Source organism: Arachis ipaensis, chromosome B06 (assembly GCF_000816755.2).
Source record: "Arachis ipaensis cultivar K30076 chromosome B06, Araip1.1, whole genome shotgun sequence".
Taxonomy (NCBI): domain Eukaryota; kingdom Viridiplantae; phylum Streptophyta; class Magnoliopsida; order Fabales; family Fabaceae; genus Arachis; species Arachis ipaensis.
Genome location: NC_029790.2, coordinates 127,681,496 through 127,701,096, shown reverse-complemented (window position 1 = coordinate 127,701,096; position 19,601 = coordinate 127,681,496). Strand labels below are relative to the sequence as shown.

Genomic DNA, 19,601 nt, shown 5'->3' with positions numbered 1-19,601 from the left:
CTGCTGCAAAATCTCCCACAGAGGAATATACCGAAGAACAACCTCAATAACCTCAACAAGAACCTCATGAGGAAGTAGTTCCTCCTAATGTGTAAGTTCTACTTAATAAAATTCTTTTTTAATATTTTCTGTGTATTCTTAAACTATTTTATGTGCACCATACAGTCATCCACCTGCTCAAGCCGTGAATGATGGTTGTCAATACTGCATTGAAGAATGACTTTGCTGCACTATCATTTAGCCTTGACTTTACTCAATCAAGTGAGAAAGCTACACTTACTCAAGAGGGTGAACCACCAGCTAACATGGAAAAATCTCAAGAAAGCCTAATATTGGTAGACGAGTTGGTTAAGGTGATGAATACTGGAGTTGTAGCAGCATTAAATTAGGCTAAGGAGCAGCAAAAGCCCCCACCCGAAAAGGATGAAACGGCGATAATATCTCGTGAGGCCTAAAAAGCCACGAAGCTGCTTAACACTACTAAGTTCAGGCCAATCTTGAATTGCTTGCACCTTAGCCGATTCCATGAGAACACCACCACCTGTAATCGTGTGGCCTAAGTAATCCACCTCATTAGTTCCAAAGAGGAACTTAGAAATATTGGCAAAGAGAGTCTCCTGTCTTAGCAGCTTGAATGATTTAGTGCTAGTCAAATTGCAGCCATATCGCCAACATTCGGTGGCATTGTGAAAGCATCAGAACTTGGGTTGCGTTATTTTGGCCCTTTTAGAATTGGAAGAAAATTCAATAAGGTAGCCTATCCGTTGAAATTACCAGCAGAAGCTCGTATCTGTAATGTTTTTCATATATCGGCACTCAAGTAATTTCGTGGTGACCACGAATTTCAATATCTACCACTACCTTTAACTACACCGAAGCTCAGACCAATCTTGGAGCCTTCTCGAATTTTGTCCCAACACTCCATCTTGCGTGGTGACAAGGAATTTTTACAGTGAAAAATTTAGTGGGGCTACGGTGCTATCACAGAAACAAGTTAGAGAGATGTTGATCAATTCCTCAAGCTCTTTCCCGAATTCAACCTTGGGGACAAAGTTGCTCTTGATGGGGAAAGTAAAGGCACTGAATGAAGAAGAGCACATAATTGAAAAACTTGCAACTTCAGAAGGAAATATTGTTACAGCAGGACAGTTGGCACTCAATCAGCATGATATGGACCCAAGAAGGAGCACTAGAGAGAGAATTAATAGCAAGAGGCTGGTTGGTTGAGAGGCAGTGATTGCTGGTACAATTTTTGTTTCCTGTTCTTTTTCTTTTTTTTCTGTTCCATTTCTCATCTATAGTTCTTTTCCAATTCTTCAGGTACTGCATATGCTTGGAGTAATTGAGGAATTACTATACCCTTCTGCATCACTATTTCTTTTATTTCTCATTTCTACTCACAACTCTCGTATATGCTCTTCACTTATCAATTACTTATAAATTTCTTCAATTAAACATAAATACATACCACATTTCTTCCTCTTCTTATTATCTCTGAGTTCCACCCTATCAACCTCTAATATGCTTTTCAAATAGGGTCAGGTAATAGGATAATAGCTTTAGGAGCATACCTGGTTCATGTGGATTGGGCCACTAGGACTATCTGAGTCTAAATTGTCCAAACACCTCTTGGATTTTTATTGAGCCTCTCCATGTCAAAATTCTCTCAAAAGAAGCAATAGGTCCTAGGTTGCATTTGGTTTTAAGAATAAGATAAGACAAAATACTGAAAACAAGACATAAAAGATAGAAATACAAAAATTAGTAGTCTTATATTTTGTTTTGTGATAAAATAAAATAAATTGTGAAAGTTCAATTTATTCTTATTTTTTTAATAAAAGAAAAAATAAAAAATAAATTGTGTCTCTTGTTAGTGTCTTTGTATTTTTCTTGTTAGAATAGACACGTACAAAATATACTAATTCATGTTTCTGAACATATATAATATTTCTATCCATATCTCATCTACTAGACACAAATTTGTACCTATCCTTATCTCAAAATCTCGTACTTATAAAGAAACACAGCCTTTAGTGACGAAAAAAGCCTTGGACTTCCTTGCTAGATCTTGATACGAGCATATACTGTCCACAACAACCACCCTTGCCCCCAACTCGGCCTCTCCTTCACCTCTACCTCCACTTTCTCCTCCTCACCCTCACTCTCAATAACAATCCATCATTCATAACAATTACAAAACCGAAATTACAATCACCACTATCATTTGCATTGCTTCCCTTTGCAATCCTCGAATTTACCAATCTCCACAATAATGTACTCCCTCATATTCATAAAATACACATAAAAATGAAAAAAATAAATCCACCCTTTGTCAAACCCATGACCTCCACTCTTTTGCCACCATAGCTAATAAATCTGATTCGATTACCCAACTTGCAAACTAGAACCACAACCATAGTTAGAGTTACAGCCACATTAGCCATTGCATCACTAACGACAATAGTGACTCAGAATTTCGATTCAATGGGAGATGGCTCCAACGATGACAATGGAAGAGAAGATGAATGACATAGTTTGGAGGGGAATATAAATAAATGGGTAAACCCAAATATTGAAAGGGTGTAGGCCTTGCTTGTTCATGCTCCATTAGTTGAGCAATAATGAGGACAAAGGCGTGCAATTACAAAGACATTAATGGAGGTAAAGGCTAAGGTAGGTTGTGACAACGAGATGGTGGAAGTAGGGTGAATAAGGGTATAGTAAAGTGACGGTGAGGGTAAAGAGTGGAGGCAGAGGTGAGAAAGGTGGTGGTGGCGATGACAGTGGTGATGGTAGAGTAAAGGTGGTGTGAACGTGTAATGATACACATTGAAACGAGAGGAAGATGAAGATTATGTTGATGATGGAGGAATGGGTTTTCATGGATCGAATTAGGTCGGATTTGGGTAAATTCGCAATTTGATCTGCATTTAAATTTATAAATCAGATAACATCGGATATTGAAGTTTTTTTTTATCTTAGGATTCAATACGATCTGACAATTTTCGAATTGGATCGGAAATAAATTAAAAATGATGAAAAATAAATCAATAAAATTGGAAAAAAAATCCCAAAATTAGAACTCTCAAACAAAATTAAAGAGTGAATTACCAACTCGACTCTATTCATTTTTTAGAATGACAACACGATCCTTTAAAATAAAAACATTTCACTTCGGCTCCTGTCTCCTATTTCCGTAACACAACGCGGTTCCTGTGAGTATTTTTCCGTTAAGTCCTGACAGAAAACGATGACGTGTTAGGTTGCATGGTTGAGCTGTCATGTCATGCTTGTTGAGGTGGTCCTTAAGTACCAACGTGGATAATAAAAAATGGACAGAGGCCTAATTGTCTCTAGATTAAAATTAGTTAGGGATTTATTCGTCCTTATTCTTTAAACGATATCTTTTTTCAATTATTTTTTATTCATTATATTAATATTTTTTCAATAAATTATTAAATATAANTAATTTAAAAAAAGATATTGTTTAAAGAATAATAACAAATAAATCTCTAACCAATTTGAATTTATTTAGAGACAATTAGGTTTGTGTTCATTTCTGATTGTCCACCTTGACAACATAAGGACCGCCTCAGCAAACATAACGTGATAGCTCGGCCATGTAATCTGACACATCATTGTTTTCTGTCAGGACTTAACGAAAAAATACCTACATAGACCGTGTTGTGTCACGAAAATAAAAGATAGAGACCAAAGTGAAACGTTTATTTTGAGAAATCGCATTATCATTCTAAAAAATGAATAAAGACTGTAGCTTACTCCAAAATTAAATATCAATGTTTATCCAAGGGTAGGAGTGGCGTGACTTTGTTTGGGTGAGAATGAAAAGCATCATTATATGAGAAAGAAGAGAGAAATTAAGGTTTGTAAACTAACATATATATTATTTATTAAGTACAACTTTGAGGATTGGATCTATAAATATAACTGTAATATTCGCAATTCAATATTATTAGAGTATAAATTAGATCGAATTTGATTATCATGCGAATAAGATTATATTTGCAAATTGCAAATCAAATATAGATAAATACTGCAAATTTGCGAATTGAAATTATCTGATCCATAAATATCCGTAGATGAAGGTGGAGTGTTGTGATAAAAATTGTTGCGGATCTCATTGAAGATAAGATAAAACAAAGAAGAGTGAAAATATGAGATGATAATAAACAATGTTATTAAATTAAAAAAATTGTCAAATAATATGATTTTTCTTTTAGTTATATTTTTTAAATCCTCTCAAAATTTTATAACTATCGTATCAATTGTTATAATAATTATTAGAGAGTAAATTCTTCTAAATCCAAATTCATGATCAAATGCAAATACCCAAACAAGAGATATGACATAAATGACCCAAAACTCACTAAGAAGACATGGCTTTTGACAAGAAAACAAGATCACAAACACAAAACATGAAAAGTAATTCAAATTAAAAGAAAAAACAAAGACAGACAAATAAATGACATAAACTAAACCCCACCATCATCCTACTACTAATCATCCAACTTGTACGCTAAATTGTGCTTCACAAGACAATCCCTGAGACCATCAACAAGTTGGTGAAGAGCTTCATTTTGTTTCTCAAGCAAACACAGTTCACACTCCATTTGTACTAGTTTCAAAACAATCCTCTTCTTACCACCGCCATTGGAATGCATAGATGGTACAGCAACCACACTAATAGGACTTCCATGGTGGGATCTCTCACGCATTTTCCTAATTAAGTAATTCATCCATTCATTATGAGCGTCAAACCAGTTATTGAATCCTTTGTATGAATAACCAGGATACTCAATCACCTGGTTACTAGCTTCTTCCCATGAATTATACATCCCTGGAACTCTTCCACGAAACACAACATAATATTGGAAGGGCTCTTGAATGATCATCTTTCTGGATACAAAGTTAATCATTCTCTTTTTTTTTTTTTTTTCGTGTTAAAATACACAACCAATCGGGATTATATAGTGGAGTAATATGTTCTAGAAGATGCACTTTCAAAAGCATACAAATTTTATTCAAATAAAAAATATTCGAGATCTAATTTATAAAAAAAATAAATTAGAATACTAATGAATTATAACTCAAATAGCATAATCTTTTCATCAGGACGGAGTTACATTATAGCAAAAGGGGATAATGCTCCCTAATTTAATTTTTTACATGTAAATTATATGTAAATTTCAGTTTAACTCCTTAAAATTTTATTTTAGTCTTATTTTATTATATAAATATTTTTGGCTCCCTCTAATCTTTCATCTAGCTCCGCCCCTGCTTTTTATACTCGTGTAGAGATCGCGAGTTATCGGTCGAGTTTAAGTATATACTAAAATCAATTATAAAAATAAGTTATTAATATAAAATATACATTAAAAATGAGTTAAATAATATTTATATTTATATATAAATACATAATATTTAATTTTAGTGTATAAATAATATTTTTAATTTTGAAAATATATTAAATTAAAGAACATATAAATAAATGGTTCAAATCGATGTTGACCGTGGGAATAATGTAACACGTATAATAATGTGATACTTTGTGAGAGTGATAAATCTGTTACCATATTAGTGATGTTACAATTAAGTGACATTAATGAGTCAACCATACATCGGTATTTGGTATCACGTGACAAACACATTAAACAATAAAAAATATTATCTATACATAAAAATCAATCACTTAAAATTTAAAATTAGATATTATATATTTATATATAAATATATATTATTTAATTAAATTATTAACTCCCTAATTACACATGAGAGTGAAAATGAAATAATCTAATGGAGTAATTAATTAGTAAATGTAGTCCAAAAATTCCTCCAGCCTTTTGTTTTGGAGTATTAGGATTGAGAACGTGAGATTGAGATTTAGTATTGTGTTTAGTAATTAGAGACTAAAACTAAAATTTTAGTTTTGATATATAAAATATCAATCTCTTTAATGCCTCTAAAAAACTAAAAACACAGGAGATTGAAAATTTAGAAAACGGTGACTGAAATTTTAATAATATTTTATTTTCAAAATATCCTCTTTTAACTTTTTAATATCCAACTGAATGGCTTTCCCTTTTCCAAACACACAGAACAAAACAAAACAAAGCTGGACTGGGCAAGACAGTCAGCAAGCTCTCCTTCTCCGATAACGACACAGTAATGCCTCTGTTTCCTCCTCTTCTCAGTCAAACCGTCGTCCGCTTCTCAGGTGCGTTGTTGTCTTCTTCCACTACAAGGGAGGCGCAAAATACTAGCAGTTTTTTTCTTGATTAGCGGCCGCCACAAAATCAAAGGCCGTCGGTTCACCGAACCGCCATGGTTATGGGCGTCGGCATTAGGTTTGGCGGCGGTTTTCAGCAACCGCCGGTATAACTGCTGTTAAATCAACATTTCGCAGCAATCATTGAAAAAACCACCGCCAAATGCAAGTGACACGATTTTCGGCATGTTTACTGACGGTTCTAAAACCGCCGCTATTTACTTACACGTTTTCAACTGGACGTGTGTTTTGTGACGGTTTTAACACCGCCACAAAACGGGAGTAAGGATTTGAGCACAGTTACCGGCAGTTGCAAACCGCTGCAATATGGTACAGATTATGCAAACTTCGAGACACTTTTCGGCGGTTTAAAACCGCCGCTAAATTAAGAAAAATTAAAATAAAAGAAAATTTGGGTTTTTCTAAAAAAAATTGTACAATTTTTTTAGAATATTAAAGAACTATTTTTTTGCGTTTTTTATTTTTTATTATTTTAAGAGTTAATATTTTCAACCTTAGAATCTAAACTTGTATCAAAACCAAAAAAATTATCTACAAAACAAAATAATATATTCTTGAAAGTATGAAGAAAACAAATCTCTTGCAAAGAGTTGCATAGTCTAATTAAAAAAAAAGTGTGCTTCAAACCAAAATATCTCCAATCCTAATACACTATTCTTCACTCTATCAATCGACGGAACTTATCCCTACAGCGATTTCTGGTGGGAGCTCCTCACCCTGCTGTTGATACAGATAAATCAGAGCACTCTTCATCGCCTGCCTCTTTTTCTTCTCTACTGCTGCCTCATCCTCCATCACCTTCCTCTTCAACTTCTCGCCTTCCAGCTCTGCCTGCAGTTCTAGCAGCTTCCTCTGGGTCTCCTCTACTTGGACTCCGTTGACCGTCACATGTGAATTCAGACCGAAGAGTTGACTAGGAGTCGGCCCGGAACCCACACCACGTACTCTACCCGGTCTTTCTTTTCCGAAAACCTGAGCAATGGAATCATTTGGAGACAACACTTTAGAAGACTCATCCTGTTGCCCTATCTCCTCAATTCTTTCCTACAGACACAAATTAGCAAATACAATCATTTTGATCATGGGTCCATCTCATGTCAAGAACACGCCAAACAGGATAATTAACTGTATCACTTTCATCACAGTAAAATAACACACAAATATGAATGAAAAAATTGGTCTCAAAAGTTATTTATATAAAACAACCAAAATAGATTATCGATCAATTTTTAAAAGTAGTACTTACAACAATTGCTCTTGCTTTATCATTGATATAGGAGCCATGTCTTTTTTGTGCACTGTGATCCATAACTCTCCTCTACCGACTCTCCTCCCTTGTTGTTCCGACTGTGACAACAAAGTTTATGCCATTACCGTATTCCACACAATCAAGGAAACTTAAGAAACAGATATAGTCCAAAGAGTGACTAAAGAAGTAAAGTACCTCTTCTTCCATCCACCGCGCGAAGCTTTTCGAACCGCCAGTATGGGTATATGGTTGTTTTGATCGATTAATCGCGTTTTTCCTGCACTTTTTCTATTGTGTACCAATGATATACTAGATTACCTTTGTCTCAGCTTTGGCGCGATAGTCAAGGAACCATCTCCAATGCTCTCGATCAATTCCTGGTGGACGGTAATCAATATTTTGTTCAGTCGTGAATGTTGGATCGTAAAAATCACTATACAACCTCATCCTTATTTCCTTCCAAGACTTCCCCATACTTTTTAGAATTTTCTTGATAGTTCCTTCACTATCTTCATCAAAGTGAAAAATTTGCTATACAGATAATACAATTTGTTAATAATGGAAAAAATAAGTAAATTTAGTTTAACAAGGATATATACTTTTACCTTGACACATTCGTTATAAACATTGCCTTTAGTGGTAATATTACGTCAACTTTTCTCACATATAGGAAAATTTTCATAGTCAAATCCCAGCAGACCAAGCACGACACTCAACAATCCAGCTTCGTCTCTGATTGCTTGCTTTGTGTTGTTGAATCCTTCTACCGTTAGGCCGTTCCATCGCCTCCCTCACGCTTAGTTTTGCCGGCTTGATTGTGCCGTCAGAATCTGAAAAAAAAAATACTACCTTATTCTTGTATCCGTTGTGGACAGCATGCAAGAAAATTAATATATAACATCATAATATTAACAGAATACCTTATAATACGCTTAACAAAAGAAGCATGATGGATCACACGAGCATAAAACATGCATATATTGGAATAGAATTGGAATACTTAAAAAAAATTAAAAACATAAGGAACTGACTTCTAATATGTAAAGGAAATAATAAGTATAAATCTGAAATTTATTTCAAATGTCGGAGACAAAATTAAATTAATTTAACAATTCAGAAGTTTTTAAAATATTTTGATTTTTTTAGAATACACTTTAGCCAATTAAAAAATAGAAAACAAGAAATAAAAAACATGACTCAGATTAAGAATGGGTTTGATGCTCTTCTCATAGTTGGAACTTAGAAGATTAATATATAATGGAGTCTAAATCATGTTGAACAAAGAAAAATAATTAAATATGTCACCGATGATCTTAACCGTCCAAAACTCTGTAGTCTTTCGTCCTTTGCGACTCTGAGCTCCAGAAGCATCAATGAGGTCATCAACTTCTTCCTCAAGAGAATCTACCTCATTTGTATTAGCACCCAAGTTTACGTGGCCTGGCAGCGAGTTCTGGGTACTATCTGTGCTCATCTGTGGAGCAGGCCTTCGTTCGCTGTGCGGTGGACGGAACGGGCATGAAGTTGCAGGTACACTATCACCAGTGGCCGGGGGAATTCGAGAGTCATCGTGGTGGGAAGCCAAAGCCGCATTCGCTCCCGTTTGAGGTTGCTGAACTCCTGGTCCCAATTTTGCCTTTTTTGTGTAACGACCCGGAGTGGGCAATACATGTTTTCAAGCAATTGGCAATAGATGTTCCATTAGAATGTGGCAGTCATGACTGTTTAAGCCTAACAGCTTGCACTGTTTTAAATCAACACAGTGAGAGATGTTGCTAGAGTACCCGTCTGAAAAGACCACATTATTGATGGTCCTCAGAAAGACATCCTTCTATGGATTGGACAAGGTAAAGACTGCAGAGGGATACTTTCCACCTTCAAGTGGCCACATATCATGCCTGATTCCCATCAACTAGAGATGTTTTCGAGCTTTTAGGTGGTCTTTAGATTTACCACTGTCGTTCAACATGGTGAAAACAATGTTGTCGCACACATTCTTCTCAATGTGCATTACGTCCAGGTTGTGACGTAATTCGTTGTTCTCCCAGTATGGGAGATCAAAGAATATACTCCTCTTTTCCAGGGAGACTCGTCTTGCACCACGGTCTGCTGTCCGCACTTTCTTTTACCGCCCACCGCTTGCACCTTGTCATGTGAGACGTGCACACCCTCCAACTGCTTCAAGATATCCCAGCCAGTCAATGTGACAAGTGGGGGTCTATCCTCTACATGGCCATCAAATCTACTCCGGTCCTATCTATATCTGTGATCATGATTCATGAAGCGACGATGACCCATGAAACACCATTTCTGATTGAAGGTGGGTCGCTTAGTCTCAGCGTCTAGATTTCACGTGGGGAAAGCTCTCCCACCACACGTATTCCAGCCAGATAAATTGCCCAAGCCAGGAAAATTGCTGATAGTCCACAGCAACGCAGCATGCATCTTGAAGGTTTTCTTCTCACTAGCATCGTATGTATCAACACCGGCACACAACTGTTTCAACTCATCGATCAGGGGCTGTAGGTAGACATCTATGTCATTGCCAGGCATTTTAGGACCGGGAATAATCATGGAGAGAATATAGTTGGTTTGTTTCATGCAAATCCAGGGGGTAAGTTGTATGGAATAAGAATCACTGGCCATATTGAGTACTTTGAACTCATGTTTCCAAAAGAATTGAAGCAATCACTGGCCAAGGCTAAGCGAACACTGCGCGGATTGCCAGAAAAGTCAGTATATCTCCTGTCAAATGATTCCAGGCCTTGCCATCCCTGGGATGCCTCAAAGGACCGTCAGGGTTAGTTCATCTTTTGTGCCACAACATGTCCATGGATGTCTTGCTAGACATGAAAATTTGCTGCAACTGTGGAATCAGAGGAAAGTAACGGAGAACCTTCGCCGCTTGAGGTTTCCCATTCTTCTTGACGACGATGTTGATCATTACCAAAAAATTCTTCTGGGTCTTTTGCTTCCACCTGGATGCTCCACACCATTTGCATCTAGACAGGTCTTGGTCCTCACTCAGGTATAGCATGCAGTCATTTAGACATACATTTATCTTCTTGTACTCAATACCGAGCTTTCCTATAATTCTCTTGGCATCGTGCAAGGTCTGCAGAATCTTTGCATGCTCAAAGGCATCCCTCAATAGCTCTAGAATCAAATTGAAAGCCTTGTCGCTCACTCCGCACATGCACTTTATACGGTACAGCCTCCCCAAGAAAGATAGGTTCGAGAATCTTGAGCATCCCAGATATAATTCCTACTCGCCATCCTTAAGCAAGTCATGAAAGGCATGAGCCTCGCGGCTAGGTTCGTCAGATAAGTACGGCAGTCCCTCTGCAACGTCTCCGACATGCTCATTCATTGAGTCTTCATCATCACCCTACAGTCCTGAGAAGTTGAATGCCTCGTAGACCATGTCACGCATTTGATATCCTGAGATTCCAGTGGGTTCTAGTTCTTCTCTACCGCTGGAGCTCTCATCTACAATCCTCTCACCGTGATGTAACCAAAAAGTATAGTTAGGGGGAAAGGGTTTCATCAAAAGATGATCATATGCATCCTCTCTAGTTTGGAAAAATCGGAACCCACACCTCATACATGTGTATCATCCCATCGGATGATGCATTGGCAAATGCAAAATCAAGGAATCTATTCAAACCATCCCTATATTCTGCATTATCTCGTAGCTTTGTAATCTAGCTCTTATCGATGTCTAATTTAATGAAATAGCACAAACAAATAAATAACAGTAAACAAAGACATAAACCTAAAAAAACTAAAAAAAATGGGCTATGTGTCAGGAGAACTAATAACATTTTATCACAATTATGAGATGGGAGAGTAATATACGAGTAATATTCGACGATTTATTGCAAGCAAAACCATGTAGGGGGCAACAGAATAACTTAAAACAGAAACATAAACAAAGTTACTTGCATCCCGGATAACATGTAGCACATGAAAGGTATTGGGTGGTTGCTTACTCATTGTAGAATTCTGTGCTTTCTAAAAAATTACTAGGAGAAAGAATTGCTGGGTCCAAGTCCAAAAAATGAAAAGATAAAGAAAAAGATTCTTTAAAAAATGAAAAAGAAAATAGGAGTGAAAGTTAGATTTAAAAAATAATTAATAAAAAATATAACTAAATAATCATAATGGATAGAGAATATAATCCTGAAATTATAGATATATATAATATTTTAGATATGCTTATATAAAATATTTGAATGTAGTTTCCCTGTCATGTCCTCTATCATAGAGGTATAAATAATTGGTTCAACAAAAGAGAACATAAAAAATAAGAATAAAAAAAGCAGCTCACGAAGAGTGAGACGCAAAAAAAGGGACTGAAAAAAGCAAATAGCAATTCAGCACTAGAGTAGCATGAATGACATCAAGAGAATCATGACCAATCAGTCCATTGTCACAGTAAGCATAGTAACAACCAAACAACAGTACTTAGCATAAAATGAACCAAATTGGTTAGGAGTAGAATAGCACCACAATGGTAGCAGCATAACAATTGGTAAGCAACACATCAGTAACAACTCAGCATTGTGAGGAACATAAGTGTGCAATTAATAAATGAACACCAAAGATAAGAAATCAGCATCATGAGAAAGTGGTCCAATAGCAATAGCAAATAAGCAGTAGGAGAATAAGCACAATGACCAGAAAATAGCAACAATTAGCATCAGAATGAGCAAGTAATTCCCCTAACACAATGACCAGAAAATGGCAACCAAAATGCTTGATATCATCATGGTCATTGATTTTAATTTAAACGAGTATTATTAACTGATTGTTAATATAAAAGCATAGTCACCATAAAAATGGCAAAGTTAAATATGCAATTAAGATTTTAATTGAACTTACAGAACTTTTACCTTTGACAAGTCTACCAAAAATTCAGGCAGAGGTCCTTCCAACTCGTTATTAGATAAATCCCTGAAACATGTGAGAATAAATTTATTGGTAAAAATGACATACTTCAACTTATTAACACAATAGCACATAATTAATTAGCCACAATCATATATTATCACTGCTTAGAAGTATTCTAGTTCGGTGACATATGAGAATGATGTATTTATCTTCCCTCTCAGTCTGCTTGAGCTCAGATTCCTATATATAATTCATAATATAATTCGGCAACTACCCCATACAATTAAGTTGAAATAAATTGCAAGATAAAAATGAACATGATGATGATGATGCATACCAGAAGCTAGCAATGGCTTAATTAAAAATACATTTATTACTTTTGACATGTAATGCATACTAAAGTAGCATGAATGACATCAAGAGAATCATGATCAATCAGTCCATTGTCACAGTAAGCATAGTAGCAACCAAACATAGGTCCTAAGTCCCTTTTGTTTAATGAAATATATACTTTATGATAATGTGTGTGGATATATAAAGAATTAATTAAAGACAAGGAATGCCTTAGACTTAGATATTTCAAAAGTAATATGTGTAAGCTAGGCATGTAATTAATAAGACTTGTGTCTTACGTTGTCAAAATAAAGTCACAAACATTCAACATGGAGAGTGGCAAAGCATACAACCCAAGATAGCTGTAAACGAGCTTGATGGTTCAAGATAAATTATTGCTCGGTGGCGGATCTTTTCTTTGTCAATGGGGCTATTCCTAACATGTTTTATAAAAGAATCGGCACTAAAAGAATAAAATTAATTCAGTTGATTAAAATCTTACACTCCCGAGTCCCAACTTAGTTTTAGTGTTCAACTTTCACTTTCTCTGTGCACTCAAATTTTTTTTAATTAATTTCAATCATGAAATCTTAGACTAATAAGCTAGAATGGGTTTTGACAAATTAAATATTTTGCTGATTTATTCATTCAAATTATAATCTCATATTCTCGTCATTATTAATTACCACCTTATTGTGCGACACCTAGTGATAGCATCACATTGTGATTTTCACTGTCAACACCGTAGAATTTTCCTATATGAAATTGACAAAGCAGAGTTGAAGGTCCCATAATATTATAATAAGAGTCTTTTGGGTCATTGCATAGTGCATACAAGCATGTTTACCAGTTACACTGAAACTCTAGATATCCACTTCTACACTAATTTATCATATAAGACTAAAGGGTTGGAACTGCAAATACTACAATCTTATGAAATTATAAACATCGAAAAAGATAACAAATAAAGTAAACATGGAAACAGCCGATAACCTTAAAAGTAGTACAAATTAAAGAATAAACAACATCAATTAACCATATTTAACAGAAGATATAGACAAAATCTTTTTCAAAATTCTGAACTAAGAATGAAAATAAAAAGGAAAGATCAAAGTGTCAGAACTAACCAGTGACAAGGGAGAGGCCGTGATAGCTCAGAATGGCACACGGTGGAGGATGGTGTAACAGTTTCACGCATAACCAAGGTGATGTGAGACTTCGACGCCGGAGGGAGAAGCACGGATGGCAGCTACGCGACTTGACAACCCAAACAGAGGTGCAGGGTGGAGCAGATCTTAGGGATTTCGCATACCCTGCACGAGGGAGTATGGGTTTCAGGAACTGTGGATGACGCAAAGGCTCGACGGCGGCTAGAGGACGATGGATTGGCAGCAATGACGCAGTAGAGCAGCGACGGCAGTGTTCGCGCACTTATAAGGACTGTTCGCGGCTTTCTGCAAATTTGGGGAGGAATCAATTAAAATTTATAAGATAAAAAGGGGTAAAAGAGAAATTGAGTTATGAGTAGATCCTCACCTAGCGGCGTTTCACTAAGCAATTGCCGCTGATGTTGCGGCACATGAAGGGATCCTTCTTCCGCAGCCTTGTTTTGCAGCGGCAAGGTGAAAGGCCCCCAAATTTTTGCCGCTATTCTCCGTTCCTGTTGTAGAATTCTCGTTACCGTCACGTCGTGTCCTCCTCTCGTCTCAGTCACGCCGCAATTCTCGTCCCTCAGTAATGCCTTTTTTCGGGTTCTTCAGCCTACCACAAGCTATGCGTCCCACAAAATCACAATCTGGCACTTTAATGTTACTACCACTATGAAGTAACGATGATATTGTAATCTATTCTCTCACCGTTAAAATTTGTTCTTTCTTTAATTAATAATCGACTAATTTACTTTCACTTTAAATTAATTTTTGAGAGTTTATTTGATTTATTTTTATTATGTAGGTGAAAAACATTCAATAGATGGGTGCCAAATTATGGAAAACATTCAACAACGGATGCAACTGAAAGGCGAGCCTAACAGTAACGGCAAAGCTCGCGGATTGGAGTGAAATTGCGGCTTCTTCAAGCTCAGGGGAGAGATTGAGATGAGAGAGAAAAAGAGAGAGAACAGAAATGGAAAAAGGGAAAAAGGGGATGGGTGGTTAGGTAGGGTTTTGTTTTTATTTTTTTAATTAGTAAAGACATTTTAGTAATTTCACTTATTTAAGTCTTTTATTTTATCTTAAGTCAAATAAGATATTGAAACATAATTCAGTCTTAACATTTTACACCAAACACAATAAAAAAAATTCAATTTAATCTCTATCTCTCAATCTCTGTCTCTCATTATTCTCTGTCGCTCTTCTAAATGCTACCAAAGTACCAATAGACATGAAAATGATACTAACTATATTTAAAACCCTGTGAAAAATAGAAGTAAACTTTCATAAAATATGTTGAATAGATAAATAGAAATTTTCTCCTTTGTAGTCACTATTAAAAAAATAGTCACTACAAGAAATACAACGAATACCATCGAATTTACTGTCGGATTTAGCGACGGACATTACCGATGAATTCAGCGGCAGATTTTCCAACAGTTACGAGTAAAAATTCGTCCCTCGAATCAATTACTGTCTGATTTAAAAATTTTGCCGCTAAATCCGACGGTAAATAGAAGTGCGAAAATTGATTTTATTAGCGCTGAGTTTACCATCGAATTTACTATCGAAAAATTCTAACAGTAACAAGATTTAGTGAAATGCGTCGTTTAGGCAACGACGATACCTTACTGTCAGATTTTTCTGCCAGTAAATTCGACGGTAAATTTGGGATAAAATTCAAACGTAAAACCATTCTCCCTCACTTCTGCAAACTCTCTCTCTCTCTCTCTCTCTCTCTCTCTCTCTCTCTCTCTCTCTTCTCTTCTCTCTTTCATCTCTTTCCCTCTTTCCCTGTCTCTCCTCTCCGCTGATCCATTGAAGCTGCCATCGTCTCCGCCGTTGGATGTCACTATCACCATTGCTGGAGTTGTCACCATTACCGCCGTTGTTGGTGTCCATTTGATCCATTAAAAAAGGTTGCACCGTCACCACTTGGAGCTGTCATCGCTGCCGGTAAGCCACATTATCATTGTAGATCAGCATGCCATCGTCACTGCTGCTGGAATCTCCGTGGAAAGCATCTACCGTGCCACCGCTACTGGTGTTCATTGCTATTGATCGGAGGTCGTCGCCCTGTCGCTATCACCGTAGTTGAGGTCCACCGCACCAAGGTAAGGTGGTTGTCATTTTTTCTTTTGGTTGTTTGTTATGTTACTAAACCCTAAGTCCACCATGGTAGGTTCTACTACTGCCTCCCTGACACCATCATGCTTCCACCATTCTACAGCCACCATCAGATAAATTTTTCTATAGATTTCGTATTTTTTCAAAATTTTTGTTTGTTTGTTTAGGATTTTTTTAGGTATTTTATTAAATTATTGATTAATTTTTTTAATAAAGTGTGTGATCAGGGTTTGTTATATTAATTTAGTGTAATTAGAAATTAAATAATGTTAAGTTAGGTAGGTGTAATTTAGGATTTGTTTTGATTTGATGGTGTTTTTTATGATTGGTAATTTTCTGAGTTAATTATTTTTTGAATATTAATTAGTATTGATTATTGTTAATTCTCTGAGTTAATTTTAGCTTATTAATTTTTTAAGTTAATTATTGATTTATTGTTGATTATTGTTAATTTTCTAAGTTTATTGTTGTCTAAGTTAATTAATTTTCTAAATTAATTTTGCTGTTGATTGTTGTTAATTTTACTAAGTTTGTTGCAATTTATAAACTTTGATTTATTTATTTAATTATAATTTGTGTGTTGATTATGTTTATAGTTTGCAATTAAAGATGTACAACCTGCTATTCTAGAAAATGTGCTTGTAGATAGTAGGTTTATGATGCAAAACCTCCAGTTAGGTTTGTAAGTTGGTCAAATTATATAAGTTTAAATAGATATACCATTTGAGAGATATACATATGTATGTTAGTGGATTACTTGGAATCTTAAATTGATATACTAATTGTATAATTAATTTTCCTTTTCAATATTTTATTGTCTAGAGAGTTTCAACTATACAATTTATCTAGCCACTATGAGGTATCTTGTTTTTCATATCGAACTTTATGTAGATTCGTCTTTTCTGGATTTAGAGTATATGTTTATAGTGCTATTTTTTTCATACACGAGTAATTATAATGTTATGGCCCGAACCAAGTTATGACTGGTGCTCAAGGGACAAGTCCCTCAACAAGCCAAACGACCAAATTTTTAGAAAAATGGACAAAATCTCCTCTATTCCTAGAACCTTACCAACATAAATATTATTTTTCTATATCAATAATAAGCATCTATTTTCAAAGACAACAACAACAACAACATATTCCAATCATATTCACAACAAAACATGTCAAAAGTCGCATTATATATATTAAGTTGATAACTAAAGTATATAGTTAAATTCATACGTTCTACATAATCAAGTTATAATTATTATCTAAACAGTTCGAGATTCAAAATAATATAACTCACACGAGAGCGCTGCCTGCAATATATGGAACATTGACATAATCTAGAGTTTTGAGCAAAGGTTCTATTACGTAAACACATAGCCATTGGAAAGAAGAAGGGCTTACCGAAATGACTAAGATCTACTGAAGGGCAGGTGGAATAGAATCTGAAATGACACTTGTATCTGAAAAATATGAAAATATAATAGAGCAAATTTTGCAACTCAGTGAGCAAACATTATATCTATAACCCACACAAGATGATATAAACTTTACCTTAAAAGTCCTATTTCTTTTTGGAGTTAAGAAATTCATATTAAGTAACTATGCTAATAATTAGACAAGTAATTAAACGGATGAATTGAAATGGGAATTCTTATTTCAGAAGTCAAATTAAATCAAATATTACACATTTAGGGTGGCTCTACCTCTAAGGGTAGCCCTTTTCTCCAATGTGCCTATACGGTATAACAGATCCAACGTGTGGCCTACATGTTAGGCTAGCAACGCCCCTGCTAGCTGAGGTATGAGTTAGATATATCTAAGTTAATGTCATAACTGCCATTAACTACGATTTTCTAGTTAGAATCTCCCAAATCAATTCAAGCCAAATCACTTATAACAAATCTCTAATACTCGTAACATATTACTAAATTTCATAATAAATACAATATATATAAGAATGCATACTAAAAATTTAATTAAAATTTAACAAAGTTTAATAAAAAAAATATTTATGCTTTATAAAATATATAAATATCTTCTCGTGTATATTTTTATAAAGTTATGAGTTTTTAAAAATAAATATCCATTCTAATAATTCAAAATTGATAGAAATCAACTAATTTCATATGCAAAAAGTCAAAATCCAAGTTAAATATCAATGGTAATACATTTAAAAATAATTACAGATATAATATTCACTCACAATTTGATTCCAAGGAATCAGAAACAACTCTGAGCGCGTCAACAAGCTACCAAATGATGTCCAATAACTCTACAATTCTAGAAATATGACAATAATGATATTTGTGAGTTACTAATATAGTCAATTAACATAATATTACTCACTTTGACAAAAGTCCCAAATTTTTTAACCTAATAACCTTAATTTTAGATTTTGCTATACCCACAAGTATAAGGATGACAAAAATTAGAAATATAGTTAATTATTGAGTCAAAGAGATATATTGAATCTTCAATAATAACCGAAACTCTAAACTTGAATGTTTCGTTCACTCATTAAGATGAACTCCATGATTTGAGATTGTGAGAAAATAAATTTTTTCTTTGGGTATAAGTGGTGTATTAAACTAGAAATAAAATAGAAAGATAAAATGAAATCTAGTATACTGTGGTTGGGTAAACATTTTGGAATAAAGTAGGCTGGAAGAGGAGAGGAAGAAAAGGTGAGGGTTTGAGTGTTTTTTTCCTTGTGAAAGAATGAGAAAAAAAGAAAAGAAAATGAGGGATAGAGACAGAGTAGAGAGAACTCGGGGTTGTAAGGAGAGAAAAAGAGATTTAAGTGGGGGTATGTGCTCCCACGTGCTCCTCTCTTCTTCATTTTTTCTTTCTTTCTTTTGATTATTACATATTATTTTTCTTTTTTATTTTCTATTTTACTATGAAGCACGAACACTTCTTTAATTTGTCGTGTTCACGTGTCAGATACATTTTAAATACGATAATTTTTGACATTTGTCCGACTCGTCTGTTTTTTGTGTCGAATCATATCTTAATAAAAAATAATTTTTTTTCGTATACGCTTAGACAACTTAAATATCATCATGTATTAGCGTGTCCACCCTTATTTTTAATATATTTTCCTGAAATGAGTTTAGAGATAGTATATATTATTAATTATTAAAACAAAAATATTTTAAATACTTTATATAATTAAAAAAATATTAAAAATAATTAAAAATTAATTTATGTATCCAACCCGGACTAACCCGTTCGGATAGGGTTGTCTACCCTACCCACTGTGGGTAGGGTATGGTAAGGTAGGGTAGGGTACGGGTTTAGGGTATAGGGTATATCCTATCCTACCCTATCCTACTCACGTCCTTAATATATTATATAATATATATGTAAAACTTATATATGTAGTGAAGAAAGTGAGTCTTGTACTCAATCTTCTTCTTACAAAAACTTGAAATAATCACTAAGATAGTTGATGATCATATTATTTGTAATTTTATGTTGGATTTCTTTAAGATTTTATTGTTTTTAATTTTAATTTGAACTTAGTTTTTTATTTTCTATTTTATTA

The 19,601-nt window shown here is 34.7% G+C and overlaps 1 protein-coding gene across 5 annotated transcripts; it reads right to left on the bottom strand.

Moving 5' to 3' along the window:
- On the bottom strand, window positions 6,838-14,925 carry LOC107605205. Of its 5 annotated transcripts, none has more exons than XR_001612477.2 (7): window positions 14,319-14,925; window positions 13,910-14,236; window positions 12,452-12,512; window positions 8,162-8,386; window positions 7,752-8,087; window positions 7,554-7,654; window positions 6,838-7,351 (listed from the first exon to the last, which is right to left on the bottom strand). XR_001612477.2 is itself a non-coding variant. In XM_021105080.1 (4 exons), the coding sequence occupies exons 2-4, from the start codon at window positions 13,978-13,980 to the stop codon at window positions 6,974-6,976; spliced, it is 510 nt and encodes a 169-aa protein (XP_020960739.1). In that variant the 5' UTR covers window positions 13,981-14,236; window positions 14,319-14,923; the 3' UTR covers window positions 6,838-6,973. The 5 variants fall into 5 exon arrangements, 2 of the variants coding, with proteins under 2 accessions (XP_020960739.1, XP_016162476.1); XR_001612478.2 differs by having other exon boundaries at window positions 7,752-7,933; window positions 14,319-14,924; XR_002349408.1 differs by lacking the exons at window positions 12,452-12,512; window positions 13,910-14,236; window positions 14,319-14,925 and adding an exon at window positions 8,862-11,574.

Excerpts from the sequence above, each read along its gene's own strand:
- LOC107605205 (XM_021105080.1), bottom strand. The coding sequence starts at position 13,980 with ATGCGTGAAACTGTTACACCATCCTCCACCGTGTGCCATTCTGAGCTA. Across the intron at positions 12,513-13,909 it reads CGGCCTCTCCCTTGTCACTG|GGATTTATCTAATAACGAGT; the intron begins GTTAGTTCTGAC and ends CACATGTTTCAG. Across the intron at positions 7,352-12,451 it reads TTTTGGTAGACTTGTCAAAG|GAAAGAATTGAGGAGATAGG; the intron begins GTAAAAGTTCTG and ends TTGTGTCTGTAG.